This window comes from Monopterus albus, unplaced genomic scaffold, assembly GCF_001952655.1.
Source record: "Monopterus albus unplaced genomic scaffold, M_albus_1.0 scaffold15.1, whole genome shotgun sequence".
NCBI lineage: Eukaryota > Metazoa > Chordata > Actinopteri > Synbranchiformes > Synbranchidae > Monopterus > Monopterus albus.
Genome location: NW_018127895.1, coordinates 2,330,755 through 2,344,445, shown reverse-complemented (window position 1 = coordinate 2,344,445; position 13,691 = coordinate 2,330,755). Strand labels below are relative to the sequence as shown.

Genomic DNA, 13,691 nt, shown 5'->3' with positions numbered 1-13,691 from the left:
AGGAGGCACGCCTGTGTGTCTCAGACATCAGCAACAAACAGCAACTGCTGGTTATTTCTCTGACAAAAAAAAAAAACTGAGGCCAAATGGATGAAGCATTTGGAACCTGTTTTCATATCACACTGCTGCTAAAACAGTGGTTATTATACTGCACTGTGTTACACACACTGAGTCTGTGCTGTGCTGGTTGAGGGCTGTGTCAGCAGTTCAGTGACACTGGAGTATGAAAAGACTGATAAAGTGCTCTGCAACATTCTCGTACCAGAGAGAAAGAAAGGCTTATTCAACAATTCTGAAAATTGCTTTGATACAAATGTACATTTCCAAACCATTTTGTAAAAAAAAAAAAAAAAAAAAAGAGCAATAGCACACAAACATCTTTCTGCATAATTCATCGCCTGCATAGCAAGTGGAAACTGAATGGATGTAAAGAGGGACAAAACTACACAATCAAGATTAAAAAGTTAAACCGTTCTTGATCTTATTAAATGAATTTATGAGATGACACTGCTTAACTTGGAGGCTACACCTCCTGCATTCTTCAGGTAGTTTCTGCTAAATGTATGTTACTTTCTGTTAGATCTACTCAGCGGTCCGTTATCTGTCGGAATCTGATCAAACTACCAGAATGAATTAAGAATAATCAGCTTTAATCGTCTGTGTCATGTAACAGCCACAGTACAAGTTCTGTTAAGAAATGTTGTCGTTTCTTAGCTAAGTGTCCATATTACATTAATTCCATGGTTTTGTCGGGTTATGGGGGGGGATGCGGAAGACGATTAGGGCCACTGTAAAAAAAATTATTTGAGTTCTGACTTTAAATTCTGACTCTCAGAATCTCAGGATTCTGACTTTTTTCCCCTAAGGATTCTGACTTTAATCTCAGAATTCTGATTTTTTTTTTCTTAGAATTTAAGTTCTGACATTTTTCCAACCGAATTCTGACTTTGAAGATGACCTTTCTAAGGATCAAGGTCAGAGCTTAAATAAATGTTTACAGTGGCCCTAATCCTCTTCCATAGGTGGATGGTTTTTTTTTACTTCTATAAAATATCAGCAACTTAAATCCATAATCTTTTTAGATGTTACGCAGTTTAAAGCTAATATAAAACAGAATGAGCAGAAATATGGGGTCAAACCACTACACTGTATACTGCACTTCAGTCCTTACTGTATGGCCTTTCATTTACAGTTTGACAATGGACAACTCGCTTTGTAACAAAATCACGTTAGATTTTGTTTTAACAATGTGAAAAATAAAGGTAATTTATAACAGGCTGCGCTCAGTAGTCTTTAGAGTCTGAGATGGTTTTCAACAGATGCAAAACTACGACTCTCCCAACAATGATATTTCAGACTTACAACTAAAACAACACCTGACGCAATCCCTGAATACAAGAAAGTGATACAAACCATAACTCAAAAGGCCCTAGTATAAGTTTGTGGGGGAAAATGGCTGTAGAAACTACCAAAAATACTTAAATACCCTGTCCCACTTAATTACACCCACAATGTCCTTGATTTGCATAGTATTCTATGTCATTACAACAATTTTTTTCTTATGGTATGTACATTATAAAGCATCACTAAAGTAAGGCAATTTAAATATTGCATGAAGAGTCCTGGATTTGGTGTTAGGTTCTGGAGAACATGTGGAGCCCAGCAATGCAAGAAACTAGTGCATCACAGGAAAATTGCTTTATAAGATCTAAGCGAACTGAAAATGCATTAAAAGACTCCTGAGGTACCATCATGAATGAAAAACACCAACACACTGTGCATCTAACACACACACACACACACACACACACACACACAAGGATTTTGTGGGAACACCACTTTGTAAAGTTTAAAGACAAAAGTAACCAACCTGCATAAGAACAGAGAACAAAGTGAGCAGACTGTATGTTTCTGCGATGATGGCTGCTCTGCTGCCACCCAGATACAAACAGTTAAAAATTTTATTTCTAGATGTGTAATCCTATGGCAAAAAAGCCACAACAATCATGTAAAGGCCACCTGAGGATTTAACAGAGCCACACAGTTCTGTTAGAGCTGGTTGTAGAAGATATGCATACCGAAGGGAGTTCAGATAAGGGCTGGTGACCGCTTTAAAAAAAAATCCTGTTTTTGTTAAAATCATCCCTCTGCAGTCTTTGGTTGTGGACCTCGCTTTTCGAGGACACAGTCTTCAGCAAACAGATTGAGACTTTCCAGCTCAAAGTCTGGACATTTTACAGAGCTACAAATATAAAATTAAAAAGAAAGTGATTATCTTAGCTTGGAATCTAAGCAGCAGTGCCTGAAACAGAGAGACAACTATAAGCTCTTTCACAATGAAGCTGGACTCATCACAGAGGCCTACTGGGACATGATTACTCTTCCATAGGAATGTAAGATAAGATGGAGTGCTCTTGTGCAAATGCAGCCAGTTCTTTAAGGAATTCTGTGAAGAGGACGGTAGCAAAGACTTCTGTCTGATCCAGAGAGATGGCTTTGGATTTTGGTGGCGGGGAACTCTTCAAGAGCCTCATCGCCTCGCCATGGATGGAGCCACTGCTGCTGTTTCTGTCTAAAAATGATAATAATAAAGATTTTATCTGTTAAAATGACAAACATGCCATGCATTAGTAGGAATTTAAAACATTTTGTACCCCCTTTAAAATTTGTATCTTACATATTGTAGCTTTAAATATTAATGGTTTATGAACTCATACTGTTATATATCTATGAGCAAATAGAGGTAGAAACCATAGATGGCATACAAAGAAACATCCTCGATGTGGGTGTATTGTCACCAGCTGCTGTGAATGACGCCTCCCTAGCCAGCAGCCAGTGCTGGGCTGCGGTGAGCAGCTCGGGGAAGTCTTTTCTGGTGGCAACCACCTGTTCTATCTGGTTCTTCACAGTAGCTAGTACCTGGCAGTTAAAAAAAAATAAAAAATTAAGATCCCATTCAATTTTGCAGTATTTACACTGATGTAATTAAAGGTAAGCTCATGAGAACTTGAAAATCACAATGGTGCAGCTGATTGTGACAATTAGTTATTAAAAAATAGAAAAGACAAAGCTTTCATTTTATTTTTCTCAGATTTCAAACAGTTCATTGTACATCTATTTTTAATCACACTCATGAAAAGTAACCTGCATGTTTCAGCATCTTTCAAGTAATGCCATAAAACCTAAATCTTTCCTGAGGGGAATAAAAAGCTCATGCCTGCTTACACATGTATGCTCACAACATGTTTGTGTTACCTGATACAAGGAGCGAACAGTTGGTTGAAAGACTAGGTTGGTGTTGAGGAGGAAAGAACGCAGGAGGGGCTGAGGGTAGGCCGCCAACTGAGCCAGGATGCCCGTCAGCAACAAGTTGACATGAAGCGAGTTAGACAGCATGTTCTCCAGACGAGACAACAACACACTCACAAATGGACCTGCAGAAAGAGTCATTAGAAATATCCTTTTAACATGATTTTTAACAGAGCAAAGAGTTTCCTTTGCTTACCTGTAAAGGGCACTGAATGGCTTCTACTTGCACTTCTGCTGGAAAACGTGTTCCCAAACGGTAACTGCAGTTTCTCTGGCTCCGGTGTTTCAGCTGAGAAGGACGTGAAATCCATCTCCTCCTCTTCGTCCTCTGCCACAGGTCTGACAGACTTCTTCAGCTCTCTATCAGCTTTAACCGGTTTGCCACCCGTTTCTGTGTCCAACGTATGAATGAGTTCCTCATATTGAGCCAAAAGGTCATCATTCAACTCAGAAGCAGGTGTGTTTTGGAGATTTGAATTATGGTCTGTTTGACCTTTAGCCCTTGTGTCCAAATTCTTCTGGCCATTTTCAGCCATCCCAGAGGTTGGAAGTCCATTTCTCAGGGGAACTTCTGCTGAGCCTTGTGGTCCCTCTGATTCTGACCGGCTGGGTTTGAGCTTCCCTTGCTCAGCAGCTTTAGTGTCTTTCTTGGCAACAAGATCATAGACTTTGACATCATCCTGGAACTCATTTTCCTCAATGTATGAACCTTTGACCAACATGATGGCTGTTCTCCTCATCTCCTGGATATGCTTTGGGGGCTCAGCAGGAGGCTCCTGCAGAGGTTTACTCTCCGCAGGAGCCTCTTCAGTCTGCACCGGGCACGCGTCGTAACTATCATCCCACTCCAGCTCCAGCTGGTTGACAGAGGGTGGCTGTGTATTCTGCGGTGGGCAGGGTTGAGGGCGTGGCTCTAGCAGCTGTGGAGCTCTGTTTAGACCCATCTGGTTTTGTCGACCAGTCAGCCCCTGTTCCTCAAGGACACCGGGCTGGTATTTTTCAGGAGGGGGGTCCTTCCCGTCGTATGGGGCTGACCAAACCTTGCAGGCTCGTATGCAGCTGGTGATATTCAGACGGGCATCGCGGAGGTAATGAAGGTAACTGACATCCAGGTAGATTTCTGACCCGATGGTGCAGGAGTTCCCTGAGTCATCATTCTCTTCTGAGAAGTGCTCTTTCACTTCTGTAGACAAACAAACAAAAACGCTGATTTTAATAAAAGCACTTCACTACAGCACTCACACAGCAGAGCTAATGAGTCTGACGTGTAACTACAGGGAGTAAAGTAAAACAAAACAGCAGGAGGTCTCACTCCTTTATTTGATCAAATGCTCATCATCCCTGTTATTTGTTCATGTCCCAGTTAAATGCAGATCAACACCTTGCAGTGCAATGGGCTCAAAACCACATGCTTGAACAGATTTTGGGAATGTTAATAAGTTGTACTAGTTCTATAATCCTTTTGTTTTAACAACCTGTCCAGGGTGGAACCCGCCTCTCACCCAATGTCAGCTGGGATTGGCTCCAGCACCCCTGCGTCCCTATTCAGGAATAAGCGGTATAGATGATGGATGGATGGATGGATTTTGTTTTAACCCTTCTCACTACCACAGTGATTGCTTCCAGTTTTCCTCCTATGCTCTTCCAGTATGCTAAGAGGATATGAACAGTAAGAATCACCTTGCAGCTGATTGGAAAGCAGAAAAACCCAAATAACACCTGATTACAAATATGCCTGAAAAGCAGCAATTTCGTTTGAACAGACCACACGGTTAATTACTGAGATTTGGGGAGAAAGCAGCATCACAAAAAAGTCAGACAGGGCAAGGAACAAGAGCAGTCAGACTATTATACAAGATTTAACAGGTTCCCTTTGCAATGAGAATTGTTCCTGATGTTTGATTTGTTACACGTCTGATTATCTGATCCCTTGTGTTTGTTGCCCGGACTGACTTAACTGTAGTTACACTGTTATTATGAACCATTAAAACATTGTTGAAAAAGTGAAAAAAAAAATAAGATAAGCTGTAATATAGCAAACAAAATTTAACATTAATGTTCTGTACTTCTTACCTGTGCTAGAAGGAACCAAGCTGGTGCTGTCAGGAGTCTCTACACCTTTGGAAAAGAGGATGGAGTCTAGCTGTCGGAGGGGCGGGGGGCTGTGGTCAGGAGAGCAGCAGGATGGTGTTAAAGCCAGAATCCTGGCTGCCGATACAGAGTAGCAGTCCCTCTCCCTCACCACACATCTCTGACTCAACATCATGTGATTACAGGGGATCAGGTACCTGGAGAGGCAGATGGAAATGAATCCTGTTAGTGAAAACAGCAGGTAGTAGGAGGCAGGAGGACCATTATGGTAAAACAAGTCTGCATGGTGAGTGGTAGAGAATAAAAGCTTATCATGTCGTAAACCAATTAGATGTGCCAGCTTCATAACTGGGATAAGCCAGTGTGTGAGCCACTCACCTCAGTATGAGCTGCAGCATCACATCTTCACAGTATAAGCCAATGAGAGTGCGAAAAAGTGCCAGTGACACAGTGCCTAACTGGAGTTGAATGGAAAAACACAATGAAACACGGAACACATAAATCAGAAATCAGAATCAGAATCAGCCTTATTGGCCAGGTGTGACGGACACACAAGGAATTTGACTCAGGTACATCGGCTCTCAATGTGCAAACAGTAAACCAGCATAAGGCTGTGTAATATAACAAAATAGCAGTATTAACATCAACAAACAGTGCAAACAATGCAGAAAAAGCAGTATAAACAGACAGTAAACAATGCAGACAACAAAGAGGTGACAACATCAAATGGCTTTTTAGATTTTACCGCTAAAATATACATCAAATGTAATCCATTGGATCAGCTGGTCTGACAACCAACTGACTGGGCTCTTCCATTACCTGGAAGGGGGTGTTGATGCGGCTGACCAGTGTGTCCAAGATATGGACGTTCTCATGTTGGTGGAGGAGGATGAAGGAAAGGAAAGTCTGCAGCAGGGCTGGCTCAGAAATGCTTCTCAGGAAGAGGTCAAGGTACGCTGTGGTGGTCATCACCTCCTCTAGGGTCAGCTTCATGGAGATAGGAATCATTACTCAGCATGTAAGTGTTTGTGAGTGAGCGTCGGGTCAACTAACACAGCAAATAAAGTCATTATGCCAGAGAAGAATGGATGTATTGGAGATTTAAAGGAATAGTTTGACATTTTGACCACTCTCCTGTCTGTACTTTAAATGAGAAGCTACAGGCAGAAGATGGTTAGCTTAGCTTAGCTTAGCATAACAGCTGCAAATAAAGGTAAACGGTTAGCTTGGCACAAATCTCATTCGTTTAACACTGCCGATATTTTAAATTAAACCACACTTTTCATTTCAGTATGAATAAATACACTGTGACTTTTCTCCTCATACCCCAGATAATATCCCAAATACATACATACTCCTTTTAAGTTTTATGGTTAGCTTAGCTTAGCTTAGCATAACAGCTGCAAATAAAGGTAAACGGTTAGCTTGGCACAAATCTCATTCGTTTAACACTGCCGATATTTTAAATTAAACCACACTTTTCATTTCAGTATGAATAAATACACTGTGACTTTTCTCCTCATACCCCAGATAATATCCCAAATACATACATACTCCTTTTAAGTTTTAAATTGTACTGTCAAATAAGTAATGTTATTTTCCAGCTGAATATCCCTCTCTTTTACAAACCACCTTCTGTACTTTGGCACTATTCTGAAATGCTTTCCATGTTAACAAGTTTAGCTACTGAGGAGAATGGAAGATATTTTACTGCTAATGTCGCACATATTGTACATTTGTAATGAGGCATAACATGAAGGTGAAGAGGGAAAGGAAGATGAGTGTGAACCTTGTGGAGAGCTGGTGCTAGGACGGGAATGAGGAACCCATTGTGGATATAACTAAGCAGCTGGTCTCTGATATCAGGGTGTGACACCTGGGAACAGTCAATATTAAGGCACATGTCAGTCGAGTTTGCAGTCAAGCATGAAGTTGCAGCCCTTTACCACGTGAATACATCTTTCATGTGACAGAGCCTTGTGCACTGTGCATCCTTGTCACACATATTCACCTGAGTAACAGCATTGCAGAACTCCAGAGAGTTGAGAAACTGGATGAGTGATGGCATCTGGAGCCAGTCTTCTTTGTGCAAACAGTGCCACTCTTCATTGGGAACCTCCAGCTTAGTGGGCAGAGAGGAGTACAGGCCGCTCAACCCTGTGGCTAGCACCTGAGGGGGGAAGAGAGGGGTCAAGGTCACATAAAAGGTTACATTACTCTAGACAAGGTCCCTAGCTAATTTGGGATAATTACTGACTCTTGGTCAGTTTTATCATTGTTAAATTAGTACACAGTATGTCAAAGAATATCTGAAAGAGTCAAAGAGTTTTTGAAGTCATACCTTGGTGATCCTCTGACTTTTCCCATAGTGCCACAATACCTCCTAAACAGTTTGGCACTAAATTCTTTAATACAATCACTGTGGCCAGACACCATATCATACCATTACTTGACATTTCATCTAATGCCAATGTGAAATCAACACTTGTTGTTCAGAAAGAGTTAGCTGTCCTGACAACTACTGAATGGATTGCTACGAAACGTTCTAGAGACCTTCCAATCGGAATAAATTGTGTCATTGTCCCCTTAACTTTTCTTCAAAATGCCAACGCCATTCCCATTAGTCTCAGCTTTGCTTTGTGTGATAATGCTAATTATCACATTTTAAAATGCAAACACACAAAATTAAGATGCTGAACATGGTAAAGATCATACCTGCTATGATGTGATGTTAGCATTTAGCTTAAAGCACCTCTGAGCCTATTAGCCTCACAAAGTCACTAGCTATAGAGCTTTAATCCTGTTATTATCTACCTATTTACCAAATTTACCAGTGATTACAGAGGTTCTGTCTGTCCAAGCAGACAGCTCTTACAGTTTGTCAAAGAGGTGGAAACAGGTTTGGGAAAAAAATATTTTTATAGCACTTAAACTCCTAAAAATCAGGCCGCAAATGTAGGTATCTTCTGATATCGGATAAAAAATTTAAAAAAAACTTACATGAAAAGATTATAGAGAATATTATGGACTATATTAAAAAGTAATGAGGCAGTGTATGGCCTAAATCATATACACTGATTCTCTGCTGTCAGTTTCACCCTTGGCTTCACACAACAGATTTATAACTGTTTGACTACTCACTACAAATCAAAATACTGTTATAAATAATTTCTTCTCCACTTTTTGATAATGGCATGCACGACAATGCATTAGCCTGCAAAACAACTTTACTGTTTGCCCTCATACATACAGATTTGTCAGTCAGGTCAGAAGCTTTTATAAATATTTGAGCAGCAGAGTGTTTTAGTGCCTATAACAGTCTTGCAATAAGCACCAAGATATGGTAGTAAGGTCACTAATAAATGCTGTAATGTCAACATACTCGTCATATAATAACATGATTCTGTTGTTTCTTTGTGGAGAAATATTTACAAACTGTGACTCCAAAAAAACAATAAAACTGAGCCTATAGCAGCACAGTTTGATTTAACTGTAAGAGTGCATCATTAGTGTTGTACCGATGAATACATCCACTATAGGATTATCCTTGTAGCCTGCCAGTGAAACTAATTCAGATTCCTGCCACTGCATCAAAAGCTATTTTTCAATACATTGTCACTGTGGCTCAATGGCATTGTTTACATTGGATTAGCTCACAACTGTGCTGTAATCATCTTATGAATGCCAGACATTTGCAACATTGAGTTTGAGAGATAAATCTGTTCTCAGAAAAGTCAAAGAATAGTAATGGTGCCGACAGCTGACTGACTAGAATTATTAAGGAAGAATTCCTTTCACTAACCGGACAGAAGTAGGTGTTCTGCGAGATGTGTCTGGCCACTCGCTCATTCTCAGCAGATAATGACATAATGAGCAGCAGGGCATCTCTGGCCTGCTGCCCCACTTTGCCCTCTCTGTGGATGAAGGGGATAAGCAGGGAGAAGATGAGGAAGTTAGTGGCCCCCTGATCCTCGCTGGTGTGAAAAAACAGTTCCAGAATTGAAGAGTCCTTTGCCAGAACGTAGCACAGCTGGTTGAGCAGCAGCACCAGCTCTGCTTCGACCACAGGCATTGTCGTGCCCGAACAAGAGGAGAGCAGCATCATGAGGGGCCGCAGGATGGGTTTGTGATGCAGCAGAGGCTGGCGCGCCTGCCCCACCAGCATCTCATACATCTTCAGCTGCTCCAGCTTCATGTCGTCTGTGAACTCCCTGCGGAGGCTCCATACAAAGAGACGCTCCATCACATTCTCCATCACCACAAACTCCAGAATGGGGCCCATGGAGCCCCCCTGACCGCTCTCTTCCTCCATCAACAGGAACAGCATGTGCTCCACATAGTTTTGCACAGCGCTGGCCTCATCTCCTGGTATAGGGCCAAAACGAGGGCCACCAATAGATCCAGCACTGAGGCTGAGGACACTCAAGGAGGGTATGGCGGAGCCGCTGCGCAGGGGATCATGCTTTTCTAGGATCTTCACCACCTACAGTACAATAAGAGGCAACAGTAATATTAATTAAACCGAACACATAACAATCCTATATTCATTTTCTTTTCAAGCAACAACTGCAGCTGCAAACTTTGCAAAGCTATAAGTTATTCTGCTTCAGCTACATCACCATTACATCTAAATAGAGACAAAATACCACAAGCTGGAAAATTTGACATCAAATTCTAAGTGATGCAAAGAGGACTCCACAATAATCAGTAAATCACCTAATAAAGCTGTGACAGCTGGCAATGATGCAGTAAAATACAAAGCTTTTTCATTAGAATGAAATGCTTTACATGTTAAATTAACCAATAAGTTTATCTTCTTATGTGAAGATGACTAAAAAGAGCAGTGAAGCAGCTCTTTAAATAGGATTGCATATACAGTAAATGATTCATCCATTCAGACTTTTCAAGAGTCTAGATTTTCATCTGAAAGTAGGATATGACAAAATTATATTGCAAAAATCTGTACTATGATGGTACAACTCAACATTTTTCATTATATATTTATAAAAATAGGTCATGTTTGTATACCATGTTAAATATAAACTGATATGTTGTAGGTAAATCTATTTTGTTGTTCATGACAGGTTAAGTATCAACAAATATGAGGTGCAAATAGAGCAGTACAGGACAGATGAACTCATTTGGTTAGCACACGGTGAAACAGCCCATTGTGTATCCAGTTCCTCCCTTGTGTGTCCATTGGGTAGAAACCAGAGTTACAATAATGGAGCCAGTGTCCCCTGCCTCCTGCTGCTGCCATGACAATAGCTGGCTGTACACAAGTGAAATGATGAAAACAAGAGAACAGTGTGTCTAATCCCTGCTTGAGCCCAGTGGGGCCTGGTCCAGTGGCCTGAGCTTCAGGGATATGTCCAGGATCTCCAGCCATTACTGAAGTGACAGGCAGGAGGCAGGGCTTTACTTAGTGGAGATATGGCTTGTGTGTGGCTGCCTGATGGCATAATACTGATATTATCAAGGTCAGCTGCACACAAGATTAAAGTTTATTAAATCATGATGCATATAGAGTAGGTACTTTATTTCCAAAGCAGCTGCTAATAAGCGTGTGTGTTTACTATCTGCAGTATAGATCTGCATTAGTCAGGATATGGGTCATAAAGGAGTGTTCAGTGGACCAAGCACTGGGCTCAGGCTGGATCAACATCAAAGCGACCAGGCTTTAGTTTTTAATCTGAGAACAAACTCTACACAAGGTAACCAGCTGAATAGAAGGTGTTGACACAACAGTGGGATCTGTTATGGGAGTTTACAGTTCCAGTGGACATTGTGTCCCCAGTACCACCCTTCCAGTGACGTTGTGTGCCAAGGGACGGAATAACATTTCTGCTCCAGGGATCAGATTTTCAGAATAAAAGCTGTTTCATGTGTAATCATCACAGGCCACAATCAGCAGGAGAAATCTGAGTGGGGAAAGTTCAACTGTAGCATTCACCACCACAGAGAAGCCCCTGAGCAAAGGCTTTGACTCTCAACTGCTCCAGTGAAAGTGCTCAGTGGGATGCAGATTAAACTGTGGTTATACTGGGCCGCCTCTAGGTGCAAGTAAATCTGTAAAACCGTATGATTGGGAACATGGCCAGTCTCAGTAAGTGAACATTATTCTCAGAGAAACATCAGCTGAAAAGAAAGTCCAGATTAGTTATGTACCAGATAAATTCTGAAACGCCATAAGGTGTCATGCTTTTAACCCAAGCCTGCACTTTGAAGTTCACTGACAGAGAGTCTTGACATCACAAAACATAAGTTAAAGTGCTTGACAAAGATAAGATCAATAACGATAAAACATGCAAGATAAAATATAGTAGGCATTGTTTTAATGCATATGTTGTGCATTATTCATACAACATGACATCATTCGCAGTGTCCGATTCATGCAGTGCTCTGCTTTGCCAATTTTGAAGGTGTTAACATTGCAAACTAAATCCCAAATATTAATATTACGAGATTATAACTGGGATAAAAGGATTAAACACAAAAACTGATTGTTTCAACTTTGTTCCCCCCTACACAAAACCTCTGCAGTTTTTAGTTGACAGATGTTCATAAAGGAAAATGTTCTTAAATGTACTGTAGATGGGATTGTTGCACATCACTACACAGAACCACCTTCATAAAACAGATTTTTTGGAGGTCATGTGGCATGAACCATGAATGGAATGAGTAAATGACGCTGAAGAGCCAAAGTCAAAGCCAAAGTAGCAAACTGCCCACACTGCACTGTCTAGAGGTAAAGACTGTTGGCAGCCACAGCAACAGATCACTTTGCATGTCACATCAAACACAATGAGCTCAGTGAGGCCTGGAGAGCAGCAGATAAGACACAGCAAATGAACATAAACCTAATCTTTCAACTCTGAACCAGGCAGAGCTTCTTACACAAGGGACAAGACCGGTATTATTTACAACACAGATTTGAAGGTTTTCTGTCCTGAAACCAAAGTCAGGAGCACTCTTATCAGGCTACACATTAACTAAGCCTAGAAATAAGACTCTGCAGGATAGGTACTGTGCTGCCAGTTTGCCTAAAGCAAAACTAACTTTAATCTGGAGAAGAAACTGGGTGTTGTCAGCTTGATTACAAAAACCTGTCCCAGTTTGACAGAAAAAAGGTCAAAAACAAACAGCTAGTGATAAACTTGCCACATTATTCAGACTCTGCATGTACTGTTTAGCATTTTAGTCGTAGTAAATACTGTCTTTTGTTTTCATGGTTAAAGAAAACTTCTGTGTAACCTGAATATTGAACCACCAAGTTATGATGTCACAAAATCCTGCTTATACATAACTCAGATTTATGGCCTACAAAGTAACTTTCTTCCTTCATCAGATACATTTTTGAAAAATCTAGAAAAAATCTGCACATATGTTTGTTTGCACAGTGATGTAAAAGTAAAAAGTAAAACATTTTTGAGTGAGGTCAGAGTAATGAAATCACAGTGGAATTAGTTTACCTGCCACCGCACAGAGCTGCCTCAACTGACGGAAAAGTCAGACCCCACACTGATGGCTGCTAATGTCGACATGCAGCTGACAGTTACCAACACACATTTCCATCCCCTGAATGTCTGGCCAGTGTCAGTGTGTGTAACTCTTGTTCATCTCAGTGTGGGAGGAGAAGGGGCTGCAGGCTGCCAGGTCCCCCAGAGGTGAAGAGGGACAGCGGCTGCTGCAAGAGGCCAAGAGTCTGCGCTAGTTGGCGTCACACTGCTAAGATTCCCCGGCCATGACCACACTGCAGTTTGTTGAGACTGGAGTCAGCCAGTCACTTTCTACTGTCAGGATTTCCAGTGGAAGTCAGGTAGAAAGTGTGCCTTTAGGAACAGCATTGCATTTGTTTCATTGCTAGTCCAGGTTTACTCTAATGTGGATACAGCATAAAGGGATAACTAGATAATTAACTGCACAGCAAAGACAGAATTAATCAAATTTGACTTTCTATAATCGCTGCCCATTTTGTGTGAAATAATTATACCTCATCAGAGGTTATTCAATTAAAAAAATCCAAGGTGTGAAAACATCACTTAAACTGTTCACACACACAAACACACACACACATCCAACCTGGGACAAGTAATGTGTTGGAAGCAGAGGTTAGTCCAAGACTCTCCAGAGGTCAAAGATAAACCTATCAACATTGTCTTATTTGCTTAATCTGCACCAGAAAAGAAAGGTAAAAATGACCGTTTGTGTGTGGGAAGCTGCAACTCTACCCAAAGTTTTGCTGTCAATGTGAAGTTGTCCAGCAACCAGTGAAAATGCTGTACAGGAAT

At 41.1% G+C, this 13,691-nt stretch overlaps 1 protein-coding gene across 1 annotated transcript in view; it reads right to left on the bottom strand.

Moving 5' to 3' along the window:
* Positions 1 to 1,512: 1,512 nt before the first annotated feature.
* Positions 1,513 to 13,691, bottom strand: part of fhip1aa (FHF complex subunit HOOK interacting protein 1Aa) — a 24,567-nt gene continuing 12,388 nt past the window's right edge. Inside the window, exons 4-13 of the mRNA XM_020591723.1 lie at positions 9,203 to 9,883; positions 7,412 to 7,570; positions 7,190 to 7,276; positions 6,220 to 6,387; positions 5,779 to 5,858; positions 5,383 to 5,597; positions 3,506 to 4,492; positions 3,256 to 3,434; positions 2,766 to 2,919; positions 1,513 to 2,572 (exon numbers count right to left, since the gene is read on the bottom strand). Coding sequence (XP_020447379.1) covers positions 2,376 to 2,572; positions 2,766 to 2,919; positions 3,256 to 3,434; positions 3,506 to 4,492; positions 5,383 to 5,597; positions 5,779 to 5,858; positions 6,220 to 6,387; positions 7,190 to 7,276; positions 7,412 to 7,570; positions 9,203 to 9,883 — 2,907 coding nt within the window. The 3' untranslated portion in view covers positions 1,513 to 2,375. The remainder of the gene's footprint in view (positions 2,573 to 2,765; positions 2,920 to 3,255; positions 3,435 to 3,505; positions 4,493 to 5,382; positions 5,598 to 5,778; positions 5,859 to 6,219; positions 6,388 to 7,189; positions 7,277 to 7,411; positions 7,571 to 9,202; positions 9,884 to 13,691) is intronic.